Raw genomic sequence first — 22,648 nt, 5'->3', positions numbered from 1 at the left:
ATCTACCAGTGTACTTTTGTGGGTTCCCACCTAGGCACACAAATAAATAGCCCTTCGGGTACCACAGAGTATTAATAATTTACTCTTTGTTTGGAGAAGAGACAAAACTCAGCAAACTGGAGTGGAAGTGGAAAGTGTTTCATCTATTTTGACCAAGCACAACCCTCTTAAGCTGATTTTACCCAGTAGAAGTCAATGAAGTAAAAAAGCTGCCCTAGAACCATATCTGTATCTATTGCCGGGCTGCATCTCCATCTTCACCTCCACAAACCCCTTCCTGTCTGGGGCTGCACCCAGCAGCCTCAGCTAGACAGTGCGTTTGATTGGCTTCTCTCTTCATGGGCCCTCATCTTTCTACATTGCTCTGACTGCAAGAAGGTTTCTGATCATGATGTACGTATCTGTTTGCTTCAGGCTCTATGTGAGGTTTCTTGCCACTCAAACCTGCTCTACCTTGGGGTCAGGGCTCTGGCCATCAAAAGGTCTCAGAGCTACTCTTCCATATCATTTTTCCCTCTGCCCAGACTAACTCAGCAAAGCCACACTGCATTCTTATGTTCCATAATGAGGAAGATGATGTCATCTCTCACAGTTTGGGGTTCCTGTCAGCTTCATGCTTTCCCGTTTGCCTTTATCCTCTCAGACTCTTTATTAGTGCTGCTGCTGCTGCTGCTGCTAAGCCACATCAGTTGTGTCCGACTCTGTGTGACCCCATAGACGGCAGCCCACCAGGCTCGCCCGTCCCTGGGGTTCTCCAGGCAAGAACACTGGAGTGGGTTGCCATTTCCTTCTCCAATGCATGAAAGTGAAAAGTGAAAGTGAAGTCGCTCAGTCGTGTCCTACTCTTAGCGACCCCATGGACTGCAGCCTACCAGGCTCCTCCGTCCATGGGATTTTCTTCCCCACTAAAAAACCCAGACTGACCTTCCAGCAACAACCTGAATTCCTGTAGACATTTTGACATTTTACTAGCCTCACATTAGGGACCTTCCATGCTTGGTGAGTCATTTCCTCAAGATTTTGTGTCTTCATACTCATGGTGAGTCCTCTCCACTGACTGATTCCATTTCCATTGCGGAGCATCAACAGTTAATGCGAGATTATCTAGTTAAATAATGAAAAACATCCAGGTGCTCAAGATGGGACAAAAAAGGGATTCTCAAGGAGGGTAATTAAAGTCACTCTACAAGGTTTCAGTTTGAGGGCTTTTTGAATGTTGATTTCAAAATTAGATCAATTTATATATTCATATAAATATGTATTCATATGACTATATAAACATATATTAATTGTCTAGAAATTAATATATATGCAAATTCTATATATATAATTTATAAATATTGTAAAGAATTTATATGAAATCCATGAGGTTTTAAAAAAATAAGATGAAAAAAGAGCATGACTTTCATGCTTTGTTCACTGAGAAGATACAGCAGCAGGTATGAACATGAACTTTTATAAACAGCTTGTTCCACATTCCTCTTTAGATGCTATGACTTTCCCCATTTGGTTTAGTAAGAAAAGATCATGGGTGAACATCCAACAGAGGTGAGATGAGGCAGAAAGGCCGTTACGGCGAAACCAAGGCCACAGATGAGTGGGACACAATCTGATTTGGTGGGAGCGTCGCTTGAACTTTCTATATGTCAGTTTCCTGTGAATAAAATTAGCAAGTGTATCTAATATCACAGCTAGGTAGTAAAGTAAAACATGTGAAAAATCAGGAATGATAGATAATATGATGGGGTAATATTACCCCCTAAATTCTGGAAACTGCTGTTTTCATTTTAAATTCAAAATAACTTACTTTTTAACCGGAAGATTTTAAAGTATTTAATGGGAAGTATAAAAATAAGCCCGAGTGATTGTGAACCAGCAATGAAACATTTAAATTAACATGGAAAAACACACAAGAGTCCTTTCCAGCATTTACGGTAACTAATCCTGTAGGAAGGGTTGTGTAGAGTTGAAAGCTACTTTCATTCCAAAGTAGCTTTGCAGACTAACACCAAAAACTTATCAGCCATACAAAAACAACCTAAGCTTTACCCACAGTAAAAGGAATTTATTAATTGCAAGAAATTCATCTCATTTATTGCCTAAGAATGCACAGGAAAGTGAGTAAAATTAAAAAATAATTCAACATGGGTAGTCAAGGTCAATTTCGCAAAGCAAGATATACCTAACCCAACAGCTATAGGCCTTACACCTGGAAACCCAGCTTATTCAGAGATACCAGAGGAGTGAGGATGGCAGAAGTGGATGGGAGAAAAGAGAGGTGAAGATCTTCTTATAATAATGTAGACCTTATTCTTGATATTTCACCCAATCTTTCATTTTTAAATAAAAGAGCATTATGTCCCATGTATCATTAAAATAATTCATTTTAGATTCTTTTAAAGCTTTACTTCTCTGATTTTATGCTATCATGTACTTAATGGATAATATAAAACAAAAAAATTACTTTTGTTGTTTATAGTCATTAAAAATTACATTTCCATCTTCAAGACAGTATTCTATATTGTTTTATTTTTTAGGATAATGTGACAGGGCTCAGCAGTTCCTAAAAGTGCTGGAAATGAAGTGGTAGATAAGCCTGAAACTTAATGGTTGTGAAGTCCTTAAAAAACAATACTGTGTTTTTAATGGAGTTAGAGTGAGAAATGAAGCCGTTTTGCTTTCCCTGCATGCGTTTCTCACTCTGAAGTCAAAAAAGCAGCTCAAGCTGATTGAGGTAGGTAGGGGGTAAAGAACTTACCAGGTTTTTCACATGAAAGCAAATGCATAGAAGTAGGATTAAAAGCCAGTGTGCACTAAAGTGTGAGTGTTAACTGATGTCAGCTCTACTCCTACTCAGAGAGTGGAGTGTGAACATCCGGAGCTGGTGACACTGTCTCCTTGCCAGAAGCAGGGTCTCAAGCCCACACAGCAGAGTTGGAAACCACCTCACTCAGGGTTCAGTGGCTGCCGTTTGTCACGCATCTCAGACAGAGGCAGATATTTAAGATGGAAGAGGCTTTACAAAACCCTGTGGCCCAGGCCAGAGGGTCAAAGCAGAAAACTATGTTTCATGGAACTCTCAAGTCTCACATGATATTAATAAAAGTAAAAGAAAAATGGTAAAAAAACTGAAAGAGATGTCCATGGTCAAATGTTTAAGAAACTCAGAATTAATCAAGGTTAAATGTGTTTCTTTCCTGAAGTCCTTTTCCAAGCCTTCAGTATTTTAATGTGCAGGAAAAGAAAGTGAAAGTGATAGTCAGTTATGTCTGACTTTTTGTGACCCCATGGACTGTAGCCTGCCAGACTCCTCTGTCCATGGGATTCTCCAGGCAAGAATACTGGAGTGGGTTGCCAGTCCCTTCTCCAGGGGATCTTCCTGATCCAGGGATCGAACCCACGTCTCCTGTGTTGCAGGCAGATTCTTTACTGTCTGAGCCACAGGGAAGCCCCAATTATTGGGCCTGAGACCTCTTTCTAATAAGATATTCACTAGGCTATGGATGGACATTTCTGTTCCTTAGGGGCACAATTTGAGAAATACTGAGAGATAATATTACGATACCTGGTTTATAGATGAGGGAGCTGAGGCCCAAGGAGAACTCGGGTCTTTGGGTTCCGAGTACCCACTCTTCTCAGTGGACTGATCAGAAATCCGAGAAAAGATAAGCTGCAACCACCATTCCTGGCAACACACATACCCTGGGAGGGTGTCCTAAAACCAATGCTTCTGAAAACGTGGTACATACACTTTTCTTTCCTGGCCCGGTGAAGACACACAGACCCTCTCGGATCATGATTACCTGATACAAAGGCATACAGATGCTATCAATCCACTCCAGTTGCAACCGAGGCAGCTCATCCTTCCGGTTCCGATCAAAAATAGCCTGGAATAGGGGAGGAGAGCCTTGCTTTATTACACCAGAGACTTTACAGGTGCTTTGTCAAACATTTGCCACAATGATCCGATTTTTACCAACTGAACACTTCACAAATCACAATCAACCTTTATACGTACTTTCTTTTCCTTTATCTGTGATGAGAAATAAGGTATTTTCACCTCTTTTATGATATTTGTAAGCGGATTTATTTGGACTTTATAGCATGCAACTCCTTGGGGCCAAAATCTGTCTTCAGATATAGGTAACTGCCACTAAATCAAGTCATCAGGTCACTGAGAACTGGGTACAAGTCAAAGGAAGGGGGAATGTTTTATTGCCACAAAATAGTGCAGGCTTTTATTTTTATAGTGAGAGAGTATGGAATAGATTGGAAAAGATCCTTAAAAGCAATGTCATTTTGAATAGGAACCATTTGTGTTAATTTTTCAGAGTGGGGACAATTTTGTGTGTTTCTCAATATGGTCCTGTCATTAACAAATTCCTAAATTTTTATCTATCACTAGATGGATAATTGGAGAAGGAAATGGCAACCCACTCCAGTATTCTTGCCTGGAAAATCCCATGGTCGGAGGAAACTGGTAGGGATGGATAATGGGGGGAAGTACCCATTCTCTCCTCATTCCCAACCTTTAAACTTTATGATATTATAATGTTAGAAAATTTTTGAGAAGAAGAAGTGATATATTTCTGTTGGGCAGTCACAAAAGGAGAGACACTTGGTTGTCACTGGACGGCTAAACTGGATTCCTTGGACAAACTCTGCCCAGTGTACTCCAGTGGGAATATCCCTCCCTTTGTTCTTTTGCGAGGCATCTCGCATTACAACAAGCGCTCGACTATCACATCCGGGGAGATCCAGACTGCCGTGCGCTTGCTGCTACCTGGGGAGCTGGCCAAGCACGCCGTGTCCAAGGGCACTAAGACTGTCACCAAGTATACCAGCTCCAAGTAAATATAATATGCCTAGCCGCTGTTAAGGGAGAAGACAATGGCACCCCACTCCAGTACTCTTGCCTGGAAGATCCCATGGACGGAGGACCTGGTGGGCTGTAGTCCATGGGGTCGCTGAGTCGGACACAACTGAGCGACTTCACTTTCACTTATGTATATAAACTTTATTGCCAGAGGGTATATTTTCAGGTATAGATTCAACTTATCAATAAATTTTAAATACATACACATGAAATGTTTTGCCCAGATACAAATGAGATTGTCTTTAACTTAGATGACACCCACACAATGGCTTTTACTGTAAAGCATTAAGCAGGAGTCATAACATGATTAAGTATGCTGCAGATTCCAGGTGCTATAACAAATGTGTCACGGACATGACCAGCTCAGGGATAGGTAAAGGCTAATTCCTTTATTCTTAAAGAGTAAGGCCAGGGTCTAAGAAGCAACCCCGCTCCGCCTTACTGTCTTACAGTAGGTTTGTCTTTCTTCTAAATAAAATGTGGCATCCACATCATGTTGGTATTCACATAGGTCATGAGGGCAGACTCGTGACATGTCCTTGGTCCATATATGTTGAAAAGCCCTGCATCCTTTAGACTTAGGAACAAAGGTGAGACTGGGTGGGGCCCAAATCATTTACTGCTGAGGCTCACAAGAAGATATAAGGGTGCTGCTGAGGAAAGTATTTCCAAATTAGGGAGAAGGTCACTGCCTCCCACTGGCCCGCTCATCCTTGACTGCCATGTGGAATGTAAATATCAGGAAGGAGGACTAGGCACTCCAAGAACACTGCGAAACGTGCTGGAGGAAGGGCTGGTTTCTGTGAACTACATGGATCTTGGTTCAGTATGTCCAAGATTTAAAAACATTTAAATGTTTTAAAACCATTTAAAAAACATTATTCTGTTTTACCCTGTCTATAGTTCTCAATGTTATCTGAAATTTTCTTTTTTGTTTAATGACTCTTTATGGTGCATAGGATATACTTTTTTTAAAATTCACTTTAAAAATATTCACAATTAGCTGTGCAACCATTACAACAGTCAATTTTAGAACATTTTTATCGCTCCAAGGGGAAAAAAAAATCACATACCAATTAGCAATCTCTCTTCATTCTTCCCCAAATCCCCTAATACTTAGGCAGTTCACAAAATCACTTTCTGCCTTTATAGATTTGTCTGTTCTGCAGACAAATGTCTGTTCACATTTTATGTTCATGGAATCATATGATATGTGGTCTTTTGTGATGGGCTTTTTTAACTTAGCATAATGTTTTCAAGGTTTACTGTGTAAGCCCACATCACCACTTCATTTTTATTGCCAAATGATATTTCCTCATATAGATATACCATATTTTATTTATCCATTTATCAGTAGATGGACATTTGGGTTGTTTCAACCTTTTATTATGTATAATGCTACTACATTCAAGTTTTATTGTGTGGATGGATGCTTTTGTTTCTCTTGGGGTTATAATTAGAGGTAGAACTGCTTGCCACATGGTAACCCTGGTGTTTAATGTTTTGAGGAACTGCCAAACTGTTTCCAAAGCAGCTGCATCATTTAAACTCCCACCAGCAATGTACAAACTTCCAATTTCTCCACATTCTTGCCAACTCTTGTTACTGTCTGTCTTTTTGATTATAGTCATCTTAGTGGGTGTGAAGTGGTATCTCACTGCAGTTTCGATTTGTATTTCCCTGATGACTAATGATTTTTATTCATGTGCTTATTGGCCACTTATATATATTCTTTAGAGAAATGTTTATTCATATCCTTTACCCATTAAAAAAATGTGTTGTCTTTCTGTTGTTGAGTTGCAATAGTTTTTATATATTATATATTTTATAAAACATTTTATACATTTATATAATAGCTTATATATATTGCAATATTTTGTATATATCCTACACATTAGGCAGGCTTCCCTGGTGGCTCAGATGGTAAAGTGTCTGCCTGCAATGTGGGAGACCTGGGTTCGATCCCTGGGTCGGGAAGATCCCCTGGAAAAGGAAATGGCAACCCACTCCAGTACTCTTGCCTGGAAAATTCCATGGATGGAGGAGCCTGGTAGGCTACAGTCCATGAGATCGCAAAGAGTCAGACATGACTGAGCAACTTCACTGGTTAGACATTAGGCCCGTATCAAATAATGCTTTATAAACATTCTTTCCCATTCTGTGGGTTGTCTTTTCACTCTTTTGATAGTGTCCTTTGATACACAAAGTTTTTTATTTTGATGAAGTCCAATTTCTCTATTTTATCTTTTGTTTCTTATGCTTTTGGTATCATATCTAAAATATCATTGCTGAATCCAATCCAGAAGATTTATATCTTGTTTTTTTTCTAAGAGTTTATAGTTTTAGCTCTAACATTTAGGTCTATGCTGCATTTTGAGTTTATTTTAGGGTCTGGTGAAAGAGAAGGTCCATTTTCATCTGCATGTGATATTCCATTGTCCCAGCACCATTTGATACATAGATTATTTTTTCTTGATTGCATTATCTTGGCACCCTTGCCCAAAATCAGTGGGCCATATCTGTAAGGGGTCATTTCTGGACTAATCACTTCTCAACAAATGTTTGATGAGTGGAAGTGTGAGATACCACTTTGTCCTATGTTTCCCCTTACAAAATTTTGCATCTTGTAATTGATTCCAAGTGAAAATGTATTTAATGTCCATATTTCCTGCCAGTTCACAAGCTTCTTGAGGGCGGGGAAGATGGTGCTGCCTCATGTCTCGATGCACTGCATTCAGCCTAATGCTTAATACTTGAAGGTGGTCAAGCACGTTCTGTTAACCAACTCACTGCTTCCAGTATTAATTTGGATGAAGTTACTCTGTTGACCTTTAGGACTGTGACACCTGAAAGGGCTCTTGGACAATTTTATCCCTAAATATCAAGGAATAATGGATACAGAAGGTGTCAGATCTGGGTGTGCACATTTCTAGATATTTCTGGAAAAGCGCTAATGTGGAATACTCCTGTTACAGCAGCCAGGCCCCTCCCGAGGAGATGGTCTTCAGTCGTATTAAGTAGGCCCCTATGGGGAGACAGTAGCACGTACAGCTATGTTTCCACCACAAAAGTAATTTCATTTATGTCTCCAGAAAAGCCCTTACCTGACTCTACAAAAGTTCCTTAGTGCTGCACCACTACACCTGCCAGCCTGTCAATGCTGGCAATTAACTCATATTTTTTCCATTTAATTAAATGACCTGTGGTATTGCTGCAGTGTAAGGCCTTCAGAGGAGGCCTTGGAAACAGTTTTTTAAAAGAGGAGACAAGCTTTTACTTGAAAATGGATATACTAATAGCTGGCAGAAATTTGGGTTGTACTACGTTTTACACATTAACTATGTATCCCAATTTAGCATCTTTATTTTAGAACCAAATTTGATGACACCACCAAAAAAGAACAAAGGAATGTTTTGAAAACAGTATAAACAGATATTGCTTTGGAAATTAAAATAATTGATGGGTGTGTTAACTTATGTAGTCTCCTGATCTATTATGGGTCAACAACAAATAAAGAATAGTCAAAATTAGTAAGTCTGAGTTCTGACTTCAAACAGGTGAAACTCTTCAAGCTAGGAGCTCTTCTGCTGCTTTTCCTTGTTTTTAAATGTCAGTAAAGGAAAATGTTTTAAAACTTGAAGATCTTACAAATATTCAAAACCTAGTTGATCTGAATCTTCATAAACAGACACTCTTGATAACTGACACATTCCTTGAGCTGCATTGAATCTTCTGTGCTCTGGCAGACTTTAGAATACTCTGGACCATTCTTGGATCATTGGGTGATATGTTTTGAGCTACTCTTTCATTAAGAATAAAGAGACTGCCCCCTCCTGTGGCTGGCGACTGGGGCATTTATATCTTTGTCTTCTGATGGGTAAAAACAGAATCATCCTTAGCCTAGGGTAAGCATTCTCAAATAGTAACTGAATGGTGGAATCCAATAAAAACAGCATTTCAATCAGCAGAACCTAGCTTCTCAGGTGCAACTTTTCATTTTGCAAAAAAAGAAACAGAGACTTGAAAGGATTTGTTTTCAGAATTTGGAAAAGTTCAAAATTGGAAAGTAAAATCCAGATTATCCATTATTTACTGCACCTGCCTGTTCTAGCCCCTCAAGGCTGGACAGCTTGCCTTTAGGTTTGTTGTTTTTTTTTTTCCCCTGTATTTCTGTTTCAACATAGCCACTGACTGCATATGAAGCACCAGCCCTGGGCTTTGAGTTATTCAAGTACTGCTCTGCAATCCTCCCTTGTGCCTACTTCTCCCAGTGTGGGAACACGGGAAATGCTTGTTAAGTCATCAGCCCTCTTAACCAGAAACCTGGGAATAACAGTGTTTAGCATCTAAGTTTAATTGAAGTTTGAAACTTTCAAGAGTGCTTCCTTAAATTCATTCTCAGCCTTTCAAGGTGCAATCTGAAGTTACTTTGAAATGTCATTCGAAAGGGTAAATACATCATAAGAAAAGGACGATCTTACTGAAGGGGTGAGTTTCAGTTCTGCTCTCTCCCGATCGCCTTGTTCAAAGAACTCGCTGGTTACAAGTTCAGCCACCTGAAACACAAAAACATTTTAATTAATGTTCATATGTAATTCATCATGAGACGTAGAAGTTATTTCTGGCTTATGTCTATGGCAGTTGCCTTCAAGACAGACTATCATTTGAAAAGCGTATGAGGAAGTTCATTAACCTTTTGTGTTTGAAAGTATGACAGAATTTAATCAATGAACCTGATTTCCTTTTAATCAGATCTTGTGCATTGTATTTTTATTTATTGAAATAGAGTTGAAGTACAGTTGCAATCCTTAGACACATGCCAATAGACAATCTCTGAGAGTAGAGCTTACATATTCAGATGAGGCATGGATATGTAACCTTCAAGGGAGGGAATGTTCTTATCCAGAAAAATGAAGCAAATAATAACCTAATAATAATTGACGTTATAACAGATTATCATACTGTATTTGTAATAATAATTCAGCCAACGTTTGGTTGTTTCTGTGCAGATTTTTTCACTCTGTTGCACACATATTTTAGCCTGGCTACACTCTGCCATCATAGAAACTTTTTAACCGCATCCCCCTACCAGTATTTGTGTGCACTCTGGAAGGGTTAACCCCAGGGCCCACCCTTTGCTTCCTACTGTAGCAATCAGTCAAGGGGCAGGACTGATGCCAGATTCATTGTTCATACCAGACTTTTTGGTATTTTTTTTGAAAATAATTATTTATTTATTTTTGGCTGCACTGGGTCATGGTTGCTGCTTGTGGGCTGCTAGGTGTGAGCAGGGGCTCCTCTTCATTGCAGTGTGTGGACTTCTAGCTGCAGTGGCTTCTCTCGCTGTGGAGCACAGGCTCTAGGTGAAAGATCTTCAGTGGTTGCACAGGCTTAGTTGCTCAGCAGTATGTAGAATCTTCCCGGATCAGGGATCCAACCCATGTCCCCTGCATTGGCAGGGAGATTCTTATCCACTGTACCACCAGGAAAGTCCTATAGTATGTTATGATATGACTTGAAGAATGTGATTTGGTTTTAGGCTGTCTCCATCCACATAGTAAATAACTGTTTATTTATGGTGGGTTCTAGTTGTTAACAAGCACAATGGAATGGCTGTTCTACTGTAAACCACACAGATATTTCCAAAGCAAGAACATATATTTTTCTACTTTTCATCTATTAGCATGGATGATCAGAAGCTACTGATCATGGTCAGGCTTATAGAGATTCCCCCCCCCCCCAAGTCCTGTGCTTCTATCAATAGGTTTATGGGAAGAAAACTGATATAACAGATAAGGGCTGACTGGATATTTTCAATAACACCGTGGTGAACATCTGGGAAATCTCTGAGATGAACTAGCTGGATTTACAAAATGTTGAAAAAACAGAAAACAAATTCCAGACAACTTGATGGCAAGAAGATCTGATTTCCAGGCTAATTCCAGGCTCTTATAAAGATGAGGTTCTTAGGTCTGGCAAAGGTTAGAGTGGCTTAATTTTGGTCAAGTGCAGAGAATCAAGATCATTTACCTAAATATATCTCTCAAGAGATTTTATCAACCATAAATGGTAGCCATTGATAAAACAAAAAGAATATGTAACATACACACACATCTGAGAGTGGCAAGTATAAAGTCATTTATTAACAAATGAAATGGCCAGCGCAGATTTCAAACATTTAAAAAATTCAATAGCATAAAACTAGGTGGAACTGACTGAATCTTCCTAGGATTCTGGTTCACTTCTCTCCAGTCTCTGCCACTGCCTTTCACATTAGCACTCTAAGCCTCTCCTGTTGCTCTCTGGCCTTCCTTTAGAGAAGAAATGGCCCTCTAAGGACCTGGCCTCGCTAATCAGTTTCCAGAACTCTCCCTCGGACTCCTCTGAGGTGGATCTTTTGCACTAAAGAATGTACGTGTGTATAGCAGGTCACCCCAAGGTGGAGTCCTGAGGAGGTCAGTAGTCCCTAGAAAGCAAAGAAATTAAAACCAAATCCTTGTATTGAGCTTTCTAAAGTGGTCTTGGCTATCTCCCCTGAGCTTCTTTCACAGCTCAACTTGTACCACTGTTTCATTTGTACTTAAAAACCCAAGCAGGCCTATTAAGTGGCTCCTGATTGAATTTTTTATTAAAGAAGGAAATTGAGATGCTAATCAGGCCTTGGGGGATGACTGGGGAAACCCACATGCTTAGAGTCCTGTGTGCAAGGAAGGCAAAGTGAAAGAGACTCCAGTGAAAAAACATTTTCAAAGGGAATTAAAAAAAAATCAGCATCCAGGAAATTGGAAATATATTTCTATTTTTAAAAGAAGTTTCTGTTGTTTATGTCCAACTGTTTCCTAACATCCTACTAGAAGTGAGTAAGTTTTTGAAAATATTTAACTCATTCAATTTGGAGACAAAAGTGAGATCTTTAGAGTTGTGATTTTTTTTTTTAGATGTCTGATGGAAACATTTGGAAAAACAGGGTTTTATGTTTTATTTCCCTGACCTCATGAGTTTCTGCATCAGTGAGCAGACGTTCAAATCTTGAAAATAAAATAATATTTATATCAGTGACCAAGAAGACCACCTACAAGTGGCCACTGGGCCTCTTCATTCTACAATCTCAATGCAGTAACTTTTTTCCTTTCAAGTACTTTGTCACTTTCTGACTCCCAGCTGGGCTGCTGCTCCTTTTATCTGTGACATGCATTTCACTGGGGTCCTGATGGCCCTGGCACAGCATCCCTAATCCATCCCCTTTCTAATCTTCTCTATTATCCTCGGTCCTCCTAACTTTTTCCTACTCTCCACCACCTTCCACCCCTATCATAGAGGCCACTCCCCACAGTACCTGGAAAAGTCACCTACCTCTTCTCTGCAGTATATTCCCAGACTTTATTTTAAGGGAGGCCATCCCACATGAGGGAGGGAAAGGTGGGCACAGATGAAGAAATAAGCTACGCGACCAACAAATTCTCCGCCATAACCTGCTTTTTAACTTCAAGCATGTGCGAGTGCTTAGTTGCTCAGTCATTTCTGACTCTTTGCGACCCCATGGACTGTAGCCCACCAGGTTCCTCTGTTCATGGGATTCTCCAGGCAAGAATACAGGAGTGGGTAGCCATTCTGTTCTCCAGGGGCTCTTCCTGACCCGGGGATTGAATCCAGTCTCCAGCATTGTCAGTTCAGTTCAGTTCATTTGTTCGGTTTTGTCCGACTCTTTGCGACCCCATGGACTGCATTACGCCAGGCTTCCCTGTCCATCACCAACTCCTGGAGCTTTCTCAAACTCATATCCATCAAGTTGGTGATGCCATCCAACCATCTCATCCTCTGTTGTCCCCTTCTCCTCCTGCCCCCAATCCTCCCAGCATCAGGGTCTTTTCTAATGAATCAGCTCTTCGCATCAGGTGGCCAAAGTATTGGAGTTTCAGCTTCAGCATCAGTCCTTCCAATGAATATTCAGGACTGATTTCCTTTAGGATGGACTGGTTGGATCTCCTTGCAGTCCAAGGGACTCTCAAGAGTCTTCTCCAACACCACAGTTCAAAAGCATCAATTCTTTAGCACTCAGCTTTCTTTATAGTTCAACTCTCACATCCATACATGACCACTGGAAAAACCATATCTTTGACGAGACAGACGTTTATTGGCATTGTTGGTGGATTCTTAACTGTCTGAACCACTTCAATCACGTCACGATAAAGTGAAAACCAAGACTCAGTTGGAAGAGAGTCTATTTATTGGAGGAGAGTCTGTAGGAAAACAGCACCACCTGCACCAAGCCGTGATGTGAGCAAGATAAAAACTTTCATTTGTGTTCAGCAACTGCATTTGAGAATATATTTGTTACTGCAGTCAAGCCTAGCTTAGCCTTGACTAACACAAAAATTGGTATGGAAGCGAGGTACTGCTATTCAACAGAAAGGAAGGAAGGAAAAGAAAGAAAGGAAAAAACCCTAAAATATGTGGCTTGAGAGTCAGGTATAAAAAAGTGAGGAAATGGTTGTTAGAAGCTGTAGGGATGATGATCCATCTTACATGGTGGCAAAATAGTTTGTATAGTTCTCATGGAAATAAAGCAAATACTGTATCTAGAACTTAGAGCCTTAGGGGAAGAGATTAGAAAAGAATTAAAAATAAAGTTTAGATTAAAAAGAAAGTTAATAGCATGTGATGGCTGCTATTGACTGTTTTGCTCGGTATTATAAGAAGTGAGCTCAGAAAAGGGTTGGCAGGTGTATAATCAGAAATGAAAGGGAACAGAGAAAATCATAAATTCTGGGTCCTATAGGGATAGAATATGAAGCTGCTTTTTAACCCCAAACTGTGAAAGTAAAAGTTGAGATACATTTTGAATGACAAAGATCTCGAGACTGACTTAGCCTCACAACAAGAATGAAATAGAAGGTGTGGCCAGTGACACTCAGTTAAAAACTCTGAATGAATTAGGGGACACACACAACATCCTTTTAATTAGACAAAATGGCCCAGAGAAATAATTTTTGACTACATGGTTTTCTCACTGGTGCCAAATACTGGGCACCAAATACTACGGATTAACTGTCAAGAGAGAAATAAAGATGTACCTGTGCTATATTTCCTTGTTCCTGAATGTAAGGAAGCAAAGAAATAAAGGAGATCTAAGAAGTTTGTATAGTATCTAACTGTGGGAATGATTATTAGCAAATGGAGATGACTGGGATCAAAGACCTGAGAAGGTGACTAAATGTTTAAGAGGCTTTGGTGCTAAATCCCCCTCACAAGCCTGTGACTATCTAAAACTTAAACCTTGGGCACTTGACCTTCTTTAGAGGGGAAGTAGGCTGAGAGACGGAGAAGGCAATGGCACCTCACTCCAGTACTCTTGCCTGGAAAATCCCATGGACGGAGGAGCCTGGTACGCTGCAGTCCATGAGGTCGATAGAGTCGGACACGACTGAGCAACTTCCCTTTCACTTTTCACTTTCATGCATTGGAGAAGGAAATGGCAACCCACTCCAGTGTTGTTGCCTGGAGAATCCCAGGGATGGGGGAGCCTGGTGGGCTGCCATCTATGGGGTAACACAGAGTCAGACACGACTGAAGCGACTTAGCAGCAGCAGCAGCAGCAGGCTGAGAGAGTTTGACCTTTGAATCTCACCAAGGAGGACTGTGGAAAAGGAATGATTTCCCAGGATGGATCTAAAAACCATAGAAAATATCAAATTGGGGAGCATCCCCCTGAGAATCAGGGCCCTCACAGAGGACGCCCCATGGAGTTGGGAGTGTCATCTGAGTGTTTTGTGGCATGGGTGTGTGCTATGTGCTGCATTTTGGGTGCGTGTGGGCCTCTGGTTTACATCCAGACGTGCTGTAGGGGTGCGCACGTATCACCCAGAGATCCTGGACTTTGAGCTTAATCCCTTGACGGATAGGTGTTTGGGTCATCTCCCTTGGAGGGGAGGATGAATATATTTTGCTCGCAGGAAGGAGAGTGAACCACATTTTTGGTGATTAGAAGGGCAAACTGTGGGAGTTATGTTTCCACCAACTCTTCCTGGCTTTCTACTTTCTGGGGACTGGGAAGGATTGCATTTCCTGTCTGGACGGGGTCTTGTGACAAGTTCTGGCCAATGAATTGCTGGGGGAATGACATTTTAAATTCCAGGGAAAAACCCACCCAGGCCTCTGCTGGAATGATCCAGACAGTGGCTGCTCCTTCAGCCCCAGTCCAGTGTGAGGACAGAGGCGCCAGCCAACCCCGGGGGCACGTGCCTCCAGGTGATTTGTTGGTTTTAGCCACTGAGATCTTGAGCTTAGTGGTAACACAGCCCATTCTGCCAACACACTTGCCTCATTTAAAAAGGCTAACGGGTGCCTTCTAGGTAAGAAAGCATAAAACACTGTTAAGAAGGAAAGACTTTGGAACTTAATCTGCTAGGACTTGAATTCCTAGCTATGCAACTTACACTTGTATGACCTCAGACTATGTATCCTTTCTAAGCCTCATTTCTCCCATTGGTGAAATAGGAATAATCACTGTATTAGTTTCCTAGGGCTGCCAGAAACTACTGCAGACACGGTGGTTTAAAGCAACAGAAATGACGTCTCTCATAGTTCTGGAGGGCAGGAGTTCAATATCAGTTCACTGGGCAGAAATTAAGGTGTTGGCAGGGCCAGGGTCCCCCAGAGTCTCGAGGAGAGGATCTGTCCTTTGCCTCTTCCAGTGTCTGTGGCTGCCAGCACCCTGCTTCCTGGGGCCACAGCTCTCCAGTCTCTGCCTTGTCTTTGCCTTGCCTTCTCCTCTTGTGAATGTGCCATCCCCGTCCTCTCTCTTCTAAGGACACTTGTGACTGAATTGAGGGCCTTCTTGAATAATCCAGATGATGCTAGTGATGGTCCTTAACGTAATCACATCTGCAAAGACCCTTTTTCCTTCTAAGGTAACACTTACAGGTTCCAGGGATTAGGACCCGATGGCTTTAGGTTGCTGTTATTCAGCCCCTATAGTAACAATACCCACCTCAGAGGATTTAATGCTATAACACTTACAAAGCAGACATTTAACAGTTATTCAGTCAATAAATATTAGTTTTTATTGTTATGTGAATGTATCTTATTTTCCCTCAAATGTCAAGTCTTAACAAGTTACTGCTTTAGACCCCACAGCCCACCCAGGAGGTGCCTCATAAAACAGAAAGAGCTATTAAATTAATCAAATCTTAAGCTGGGTAGTTATGAGATTAAAAACTATTCTTGCTCTAGAACTAACACTTTTGATCAGTGAAACCAGTAAATGCATTAAATTTTTGGTACAAATTAAATTAGATACCTCATATTTTGGCCAAAGAGCCCTCTGATTTCTAAATAGGCTTTAAAAAAAAAAAATCAAATTTCCTTTTTACCTCCTTGTTTTTTTTTTTTTTTTACCAGATGTGAAAAATTGGACCTTGTACTAAAATATGGTTACTTATTCAAAAACACTACGTTTGAAACTCCTGCCTTAAGAAATGGCCAAAGTGTTATTTGGATTTAGTGTGTTAAAAGAAAAAAATCTTACAGAGTCAGAAATATTAGTTCTCAGTGGAAGCATGATAAAGAAAGGCTGGGCAATAAACTATGTCGCCCCTCAGCCTCCTGCTATTTTTTACACCGCGTTAATACTGATGCAAATTGACTCGGGTTTCAGTGCCTGGCAGACAGGGCTCTGGGAATACTGTCCCCCCCAGTCCCCCCTCGGTTGAGCCCTGCCATTAATCACCACTCGCCTGTCTCGAGATCTCCCACGGTTTGGTCACGGCTCCAAGGTCACAGGCTGTCATTAACATTGATCTGAAAAACAGAACCAAACAAAACAGCCTGAATAATCTTTTGTTGCATTCCTAAACAAACCCGTCCCAGATACATAAATAAATAAAATGGGACCGAGGCCAGCTCACATCTTCTTTACCTCCACAAGGGAGGCACTGTTTATAGTCCCATGTTTAAATCTCCATCGTGCAACCACACTGCTTCGGAGGACAAAGCTCACACTCCCTCTCAGCGGCCCTTTTGTTTTGTCTGCGGTAGATCAAGGAAAGCCAAGCCCTGCTTTCTCCCTACCTAAACCAAGCAAGTTCTGAAAATAATTTGTAATGGACAATGCTTTTTATTTTTAACACTCAGCAAGGGAATCAGTATATAATACTACCATAGCTGGTGAACCTATTTACCAAAGTATCACTGATGGATGGGGACTGAAGAAAACCCACAGCAAAAGGCAAATAGCCTGCCCTGTTAGGGGCTCCGGCATTTTTATCGGCTCCACAGAGCTAATATTTACGAGGGAGAGACACACGGTTTCACTCCAGTTTACTACCTGGCTACAGCCCTGTTTTACAAGCGTTACGAAGAAGAAACATATTCAGCCACAGCTTTTATTAATTTGAGCATATAAGAAAATACAGGCAAGATCTGGATCAGATCTTTGAGGGGCAGATTTCTATTGGTTTATCTAGAATCCACACTGAACCCTGGGTATAAAAAACACGGGGAACCCCAGTTTCAAAACTTAAAATGTACGTGAGAATATTAACATAAGCAATCATGCAAACCATGAAAAACAGTGTACAATTCAGCCCTAAACAGACTGCCTTTAAGGAAGAATAAAGAATCAGCAGACAAGGGTCTGCGAAAACCAAGACAAGGGTTAAAAGGAGAAAGAAGCAAACAGACACCATCACCTGGAGCATTCTAGAGAGGGAGGCTATGACAGACATCAGCAGCTCTGATGCTCCTAACTGGGTGTGGTGGGAAGGGGAAAAATCAGGCACACTTTTTGTCCCAAATCTCTCTTTGTATTAAAGCTAGCTGCATGTGATGAGAAGTAGTGAAGGATATGAGCTGGGGAACCACATCTTGGCTCACTCCTTTTGGAAGAAAGGGGTGTGTTGTTAAAGGTCAGAGGGCTGTCCTGACGTCAGGTGTTAACATTTCATACCCTGCTGGGTTTGAACGCCTTAGAAACACGTCTGCTTCCCAGATGGCAGAGCATGCCTGGACGGTGGTGAGAGGTTTGTGTCACTTCCCCAGGAAACTACTCCAGGGAGCAAGGCAGACCGGCAGATAACAATAGGTCTTTCAAAGCGTACTCAGGCAGCACCAGTTAGGAGCAGCGCTCTCGGAGTCAGGCAGCATCTAACTCCAAACACTCCCAAGCTAAGACCTGTGCAGAGAGACACATCAGCCTATTCATCTTTGGTCTTCTGTGACAAGTGCTTCCGCAGTCCTCGCCATGTGCCTGCCTCTCTACTAAACACTGTACCAACTACCTACTAACTAACCACTAAGTAAATGACTCCCCATCACAGAGTGCTATTATTTCTAGTTTCCAGAGAGGTCAATGGAAGTGTGGAGGGATTAAGTAACTTTCCCAAAGGAAGGAAAGGATTCAGGATTCCGTGCTTATCACGAAGCTGCCGCACCCCTCTTGTTCTACTCCAGTGCTTTTCATTTTAGGACCATTTTAGGACCCTCTGCTGGGACCAGAAAGGGACAAAACTGTAGGTAATGTGTTGGACTTTGTATTCTCTCTCCCAGACAGGAAATAAAATCTCTGTGAGCTTGCCTACTTGTACCATAGTTGATCATTACTTAAGTCTCATCTACTCAATAATTTGAAGCTTACTTCTCAAATTCATGTCAACATTAATCAGTCAATCAACAAATTTTTTGAGTATCAGCAAGGTGCTCCGATGATGAGAATTCTAATAGCTACCATTTATTGAATGGGGCTTCCCCAGTGGTTCAGTGGTAAAGACTCCATCTGCAGTGCAGGAGCTGCAGGAGACCCAGGTTTAATCTCTGGGTCAGGAAGACCCCCTGGAGGAGGGCATGGCAACCACTCCGGTATTCTTGCCTGGAGGATCCCATGGACAAAGGAGCCTGGTGGGCTTCAGTCCATAAGGTTGCAAAGAGTTGGACACAACTGAGCGACTTAGCACACATGCATTGAACAGGCATTAAAGAGTGATTTATATCGTCTCTATATGAGGTAGAGATACCATTATTATCTCCATTTTACAAAGCAGAGAATGTTTTGCCTTCCTGGATGGGGAGGAGTGGGGGGAGGTGGTTAGGTACCTTGCCTGAGGTTACATCACTCAGATCACATCACTCAGTTACATCACTAGGGGGTATCAAAACTAGGGCTGGGATCCGAAAAGTCTGACAGAACATCTCTACTTTCAGTGAATACAGTGGAGCCAGGAAGTCTGTATGGAGAAAGGAGACAGAATAAAGGCTGGGGAGGAGGATGGCAGATGTCGAAAACCTTTATCCAATTGGTGTAGGGAGTCAGTTAAGGTTGGGGGCTCAATTAAGGAGGCACTTGGCCAAAGCTTCAAGGAGAGGACTTTAATACCTCTTATTAATTAAGAGGTATTAATAGATGTGGGAATAGTTTAAAGGAGAGAGTGGAAGCAGGGTGACTGGTAGGAAAGTGTAATTAAAAAGGGCATAAAACCAAGAAATGTGGGGATGGAAAGGCAAGGATAAGCGTGAGCACTTACAAGGGAAGAATTGAAGGAGGTGAATGGGCAGTTTTATCTTATTTTTTAGAGTCAGTCTCTGTACTTAAAAGGCCATCTCTGGAATAAGAGAGGAGGGAGGGAGCTTGCAGCAACTGTTGGTGTCTTGATGTCTGCATAAGTCTGGTCTGATTTACAGTTAGTGGTGCAATCTGCTTAGTGCAACTGCAGGAATGAAGGTCAGGAATGTCTGCCATGGGGTCAGAAGAGGCCATGTGACCCTAGAGCGTCTGAGACTCCCAGTGGCTCACTGCTACCATGATTCTCCTCTAGTTGCCAAAATTACTTCAATAATTATCTTGAGATAATCATAACTTTCTGGATTTGTTCTCTAGTTTTAAAAGCATTTGCAACTAAAAAGAAATATTTGGGGGGATAAACTGGGGGACTAGGATTGACATATACACAGTACTATATATAAAATAGATAACTAATACGGACCTACTGTATAGCATAGGTAATCGACTCAATACTCTGTCATGATATATATGAGAAACGAATCTAAAAAAGAGTGCATATATGTATATGTGTGTGTGTATATGTATATATATGTGTATATATATATATATATATATAACTGATTCACTTTGCTGTTATACCTGAAACTAACACAACATTGTAAATCACAGCAACATTGTAAATACAGTAAATTAAAAAATTACTATATAGTAATTTTTTTAAAAGAGGAATACGTTTTAATTTAAAAGATTTTAGTAAAAGATCACATGTATGAACTGCATTTTATGCTTACCAAACAAAAAGATGACACCTTGCAGTTGACAGTCTCTCACTGCTTTAAATTTTACGCACAAATACAGATCCCAAAAGGCCAACATAAGATGACAGTACGGAGGTAACTCAAGTTCTGTTTAGCTTTACCACCACCGCGCTACCATTGTTTATTCTGAATATACTGCTTAAAAGCAGAAAGGTGACATCCCCAAAGGTTGGAGCATTGCATGTGGAGTGAGGCCAAAAGGTTCTGCACCGTAAGGAACTTACTCTTGAAAGTGCATCCCAAGCCCACCTGTGTTAGGGCTGACGGGAACACTGGGTGTTTTGGGAATTAAATTACATGTGTACAATCCATACACAATGAAAGGATGAGTAATACTGTGTTAATTTGAAGCTTTCAGAGCAATTATTTTGATCCTCAACAGTAACCTCAGCAGTTGTTTAGAATTTATACCAACAAAAGAATTTTCTCTGGGATGCATGTCTCATCATTGACATTGTTTAGATTGCAGGCACATGGTGATGATAAAAAGCAGGCTAACTTTTAGTTGGTTTTATTACTATTTTAAAATTCTCTGGGATGGTGTTTCCCAGACCACCCCCTCCTTCACATGCACATGGTCAGAGTCCAGCTGTGAAATGGGGTGGGGGGTGCAGAGCTGCAGGGAAAGGAGAGTTCCTGCAGACTTCATCTCTGCTTTATGTACTCTGCCTCCAAATAAGATTTTTCTTACCTATAGGGTTCCCTGCAGAAAAGTTTGAAAACCTCTGTGGGAAAACACTCATGTGGAAACACACAATAAGTGCTGGCATTTTAGGAGCTGTGCTCCGGAGAGAGGCCAGACCCCAGCGGTTCTGGTAGGACAATTTGTGAGGATGCTGAGGAACAAGAGAAGAATTCCTTGAGGGGAGATTACATTTAGGGGGTAGTAAGGAGGAGGAGGGCTTCCCTGTGGTTCAAACAGTAAAGAATCTGCCTGCAATGCAGGAGATCAGGAAGATCCCCTGGAGAAGGAAATGGCAACCCACTCCAGTACTCTTGCCTGGGAAATCCCATGGACAGAGAAGCCTGGAGGGCTACAGTCCACAGGGTCACAAAGAGTCAGACATACTGAGTGACTAACACACACACACAGGGAGAAGGAAGGGTTAGAGAAAGACAGATAGGAGAAAAAAGAGTCAGAAGACAGCAGAATATTCAGAAGAGCATGGGCTTTGCAGAAGCCAAGGCAGGAGAGAGTTTTAAGAAAGGCAAGGCCAACACAATTCAGACTGTGAAGAGATCTAGGAAGCTGGAGAGAACAAAGCTCATAGGATATGATCCCTGGGAGGTGCCTGGTGACTTTCAAAAAGTGCAGAAATCACATTTCAGCAACTAAATTCCTCAGTTGAGGAATTTACTGTAGATACTAGATACACTTTGGAATGCTATGCAGCAATCAAAGATGATGCTGGTATGGACATGGAAAGAATTCCAAGGCATACAGTTGAGGGAACAAGCTAGCTCAGATTGATATGTAAATATATAAAGTATGTTAAACAAACAGATGGACACTAAATAGCATGTTTCCCATGGGTACACGTGTATGGAAATGCTCTGACAATAGTCTGAAAATGAACAAGGAATTAAAAACAGAGCAAAGCTGTGCACAGCATGGGAACTGGGAGTAATACCCCAGGAACTGGGGCTTTATCCATCATGTTCTGATCTGTTACAGAAAAAATGTATTCCTATCATTACTTGTGGAATTGAGTCATCTAAAAAGAAAGAAACTGCCTTGTACGAAGTTAGAGGAGTGTGGCTGAGCTGTGGGATTGAAGGAGAGGAGAAACCTATGATTGGACCTTAAGAAGAAGGCAGACTTTAGGGATGACTTTTTTTTAACTGAGGGAGATGGAAGCATGTTTTTTAGCCTAGAAAGGTCACGCTGGGGAAAAAACTAAAAGCCAGATTTTGAAAATGCCAAAAGGAGTAAAATTGTCACAGCAAGGTCAGAGGTCAGGGGTGGGGAGTCGGGGAGGAGGGCCGGAATAGGAACCTAGAACAGGAAGCTGAGATGGAGGTGTTGACAAGAGGAGGCTCCCGATACCACCTCGGGAAGGACAACAAGAATGTCATCTGAAATGATAACAGAGCGAAGTATGAATGCAGAGGAGGGCAGGTAGAGGGCCCTTTGGTGAGACAGTGAGCAGAGGGTCAGCTGTGGAGGCAAGGGGCAGGCAGGCTCTGTGTTCTGAGACTGGGATAGAGGCTGGGGGCTGGGCTAGGGTACCTGGGGTGTTTTCAGTGGTTGCCCAGCTGTGGGGCAGATGCACTGAACCCAGAATCCTGGCCTCACAAGCTTTCCCAGGAATACTAAACAGCTGTGGAACAGGACTAAGGCACTGTCTGTGGATGGGTGAGGTGAGGACGGTGGAAGGACAGGGCAGAGGGAAAAAGGAACAGTGCCTACCCAGCTGGAGTGGCTGCAGTGGGGAAAAGTGGTTAAAACGCACCGAGGAA

At 41.5% G+C, this 22,648-nt stretch overlaps 1 protein-coding gene across 1 annotated transcript in view; it reads right to left on the bottom strand.

The window, feature by feature from the left end:
- The window catches only part of PDE11A (phosphodiesterase 11A), a 207,440-nt gene that overhangs the window by 33,673 nt on the left and 151,119 nt on the right, over window positions 1–22,648 (bottom strand). Inside the window, exons 13-15 of the mRNA XM_061397317.1 lie at window positions 16,612–16,675; window positions 9,358–9,432; window positions 3,804–3,887 (exon numbers count right to left, since the gene is read on the bottom strand). Of these exons, the coding sequence (XP_061253301.1) occupies window positions 3,804–3,887; window positions 9,358–9,432; window positions 16,612–16,675 (223 nt within the window). The remainder of the gene's footprint in view (window positions 1–3,803; window positions 3,888–9,357; window positions 9,433–16,611; window positions 16,676–22,648) is intronic.

Source organism: Bos javanicus, chromosome 2, assembly GCF_032452875.1.
Source record: "Bos javanicus breed banteng chromosome 2, ARS-OSU_banteng_1.0, whole genome shotgun sequence".
Classification (NCBI taxonomy): Eukaryota; Metazoa; Chordata; class Mammalia; order Artiodactyla; family Bovidae; genus Bos; species Bos javanicus.
The sequence above is the reverse complement of the archived record's forward strand: the minus strand, read 5'-3'. Positions and strand labels throughout refer to the sequence as shown.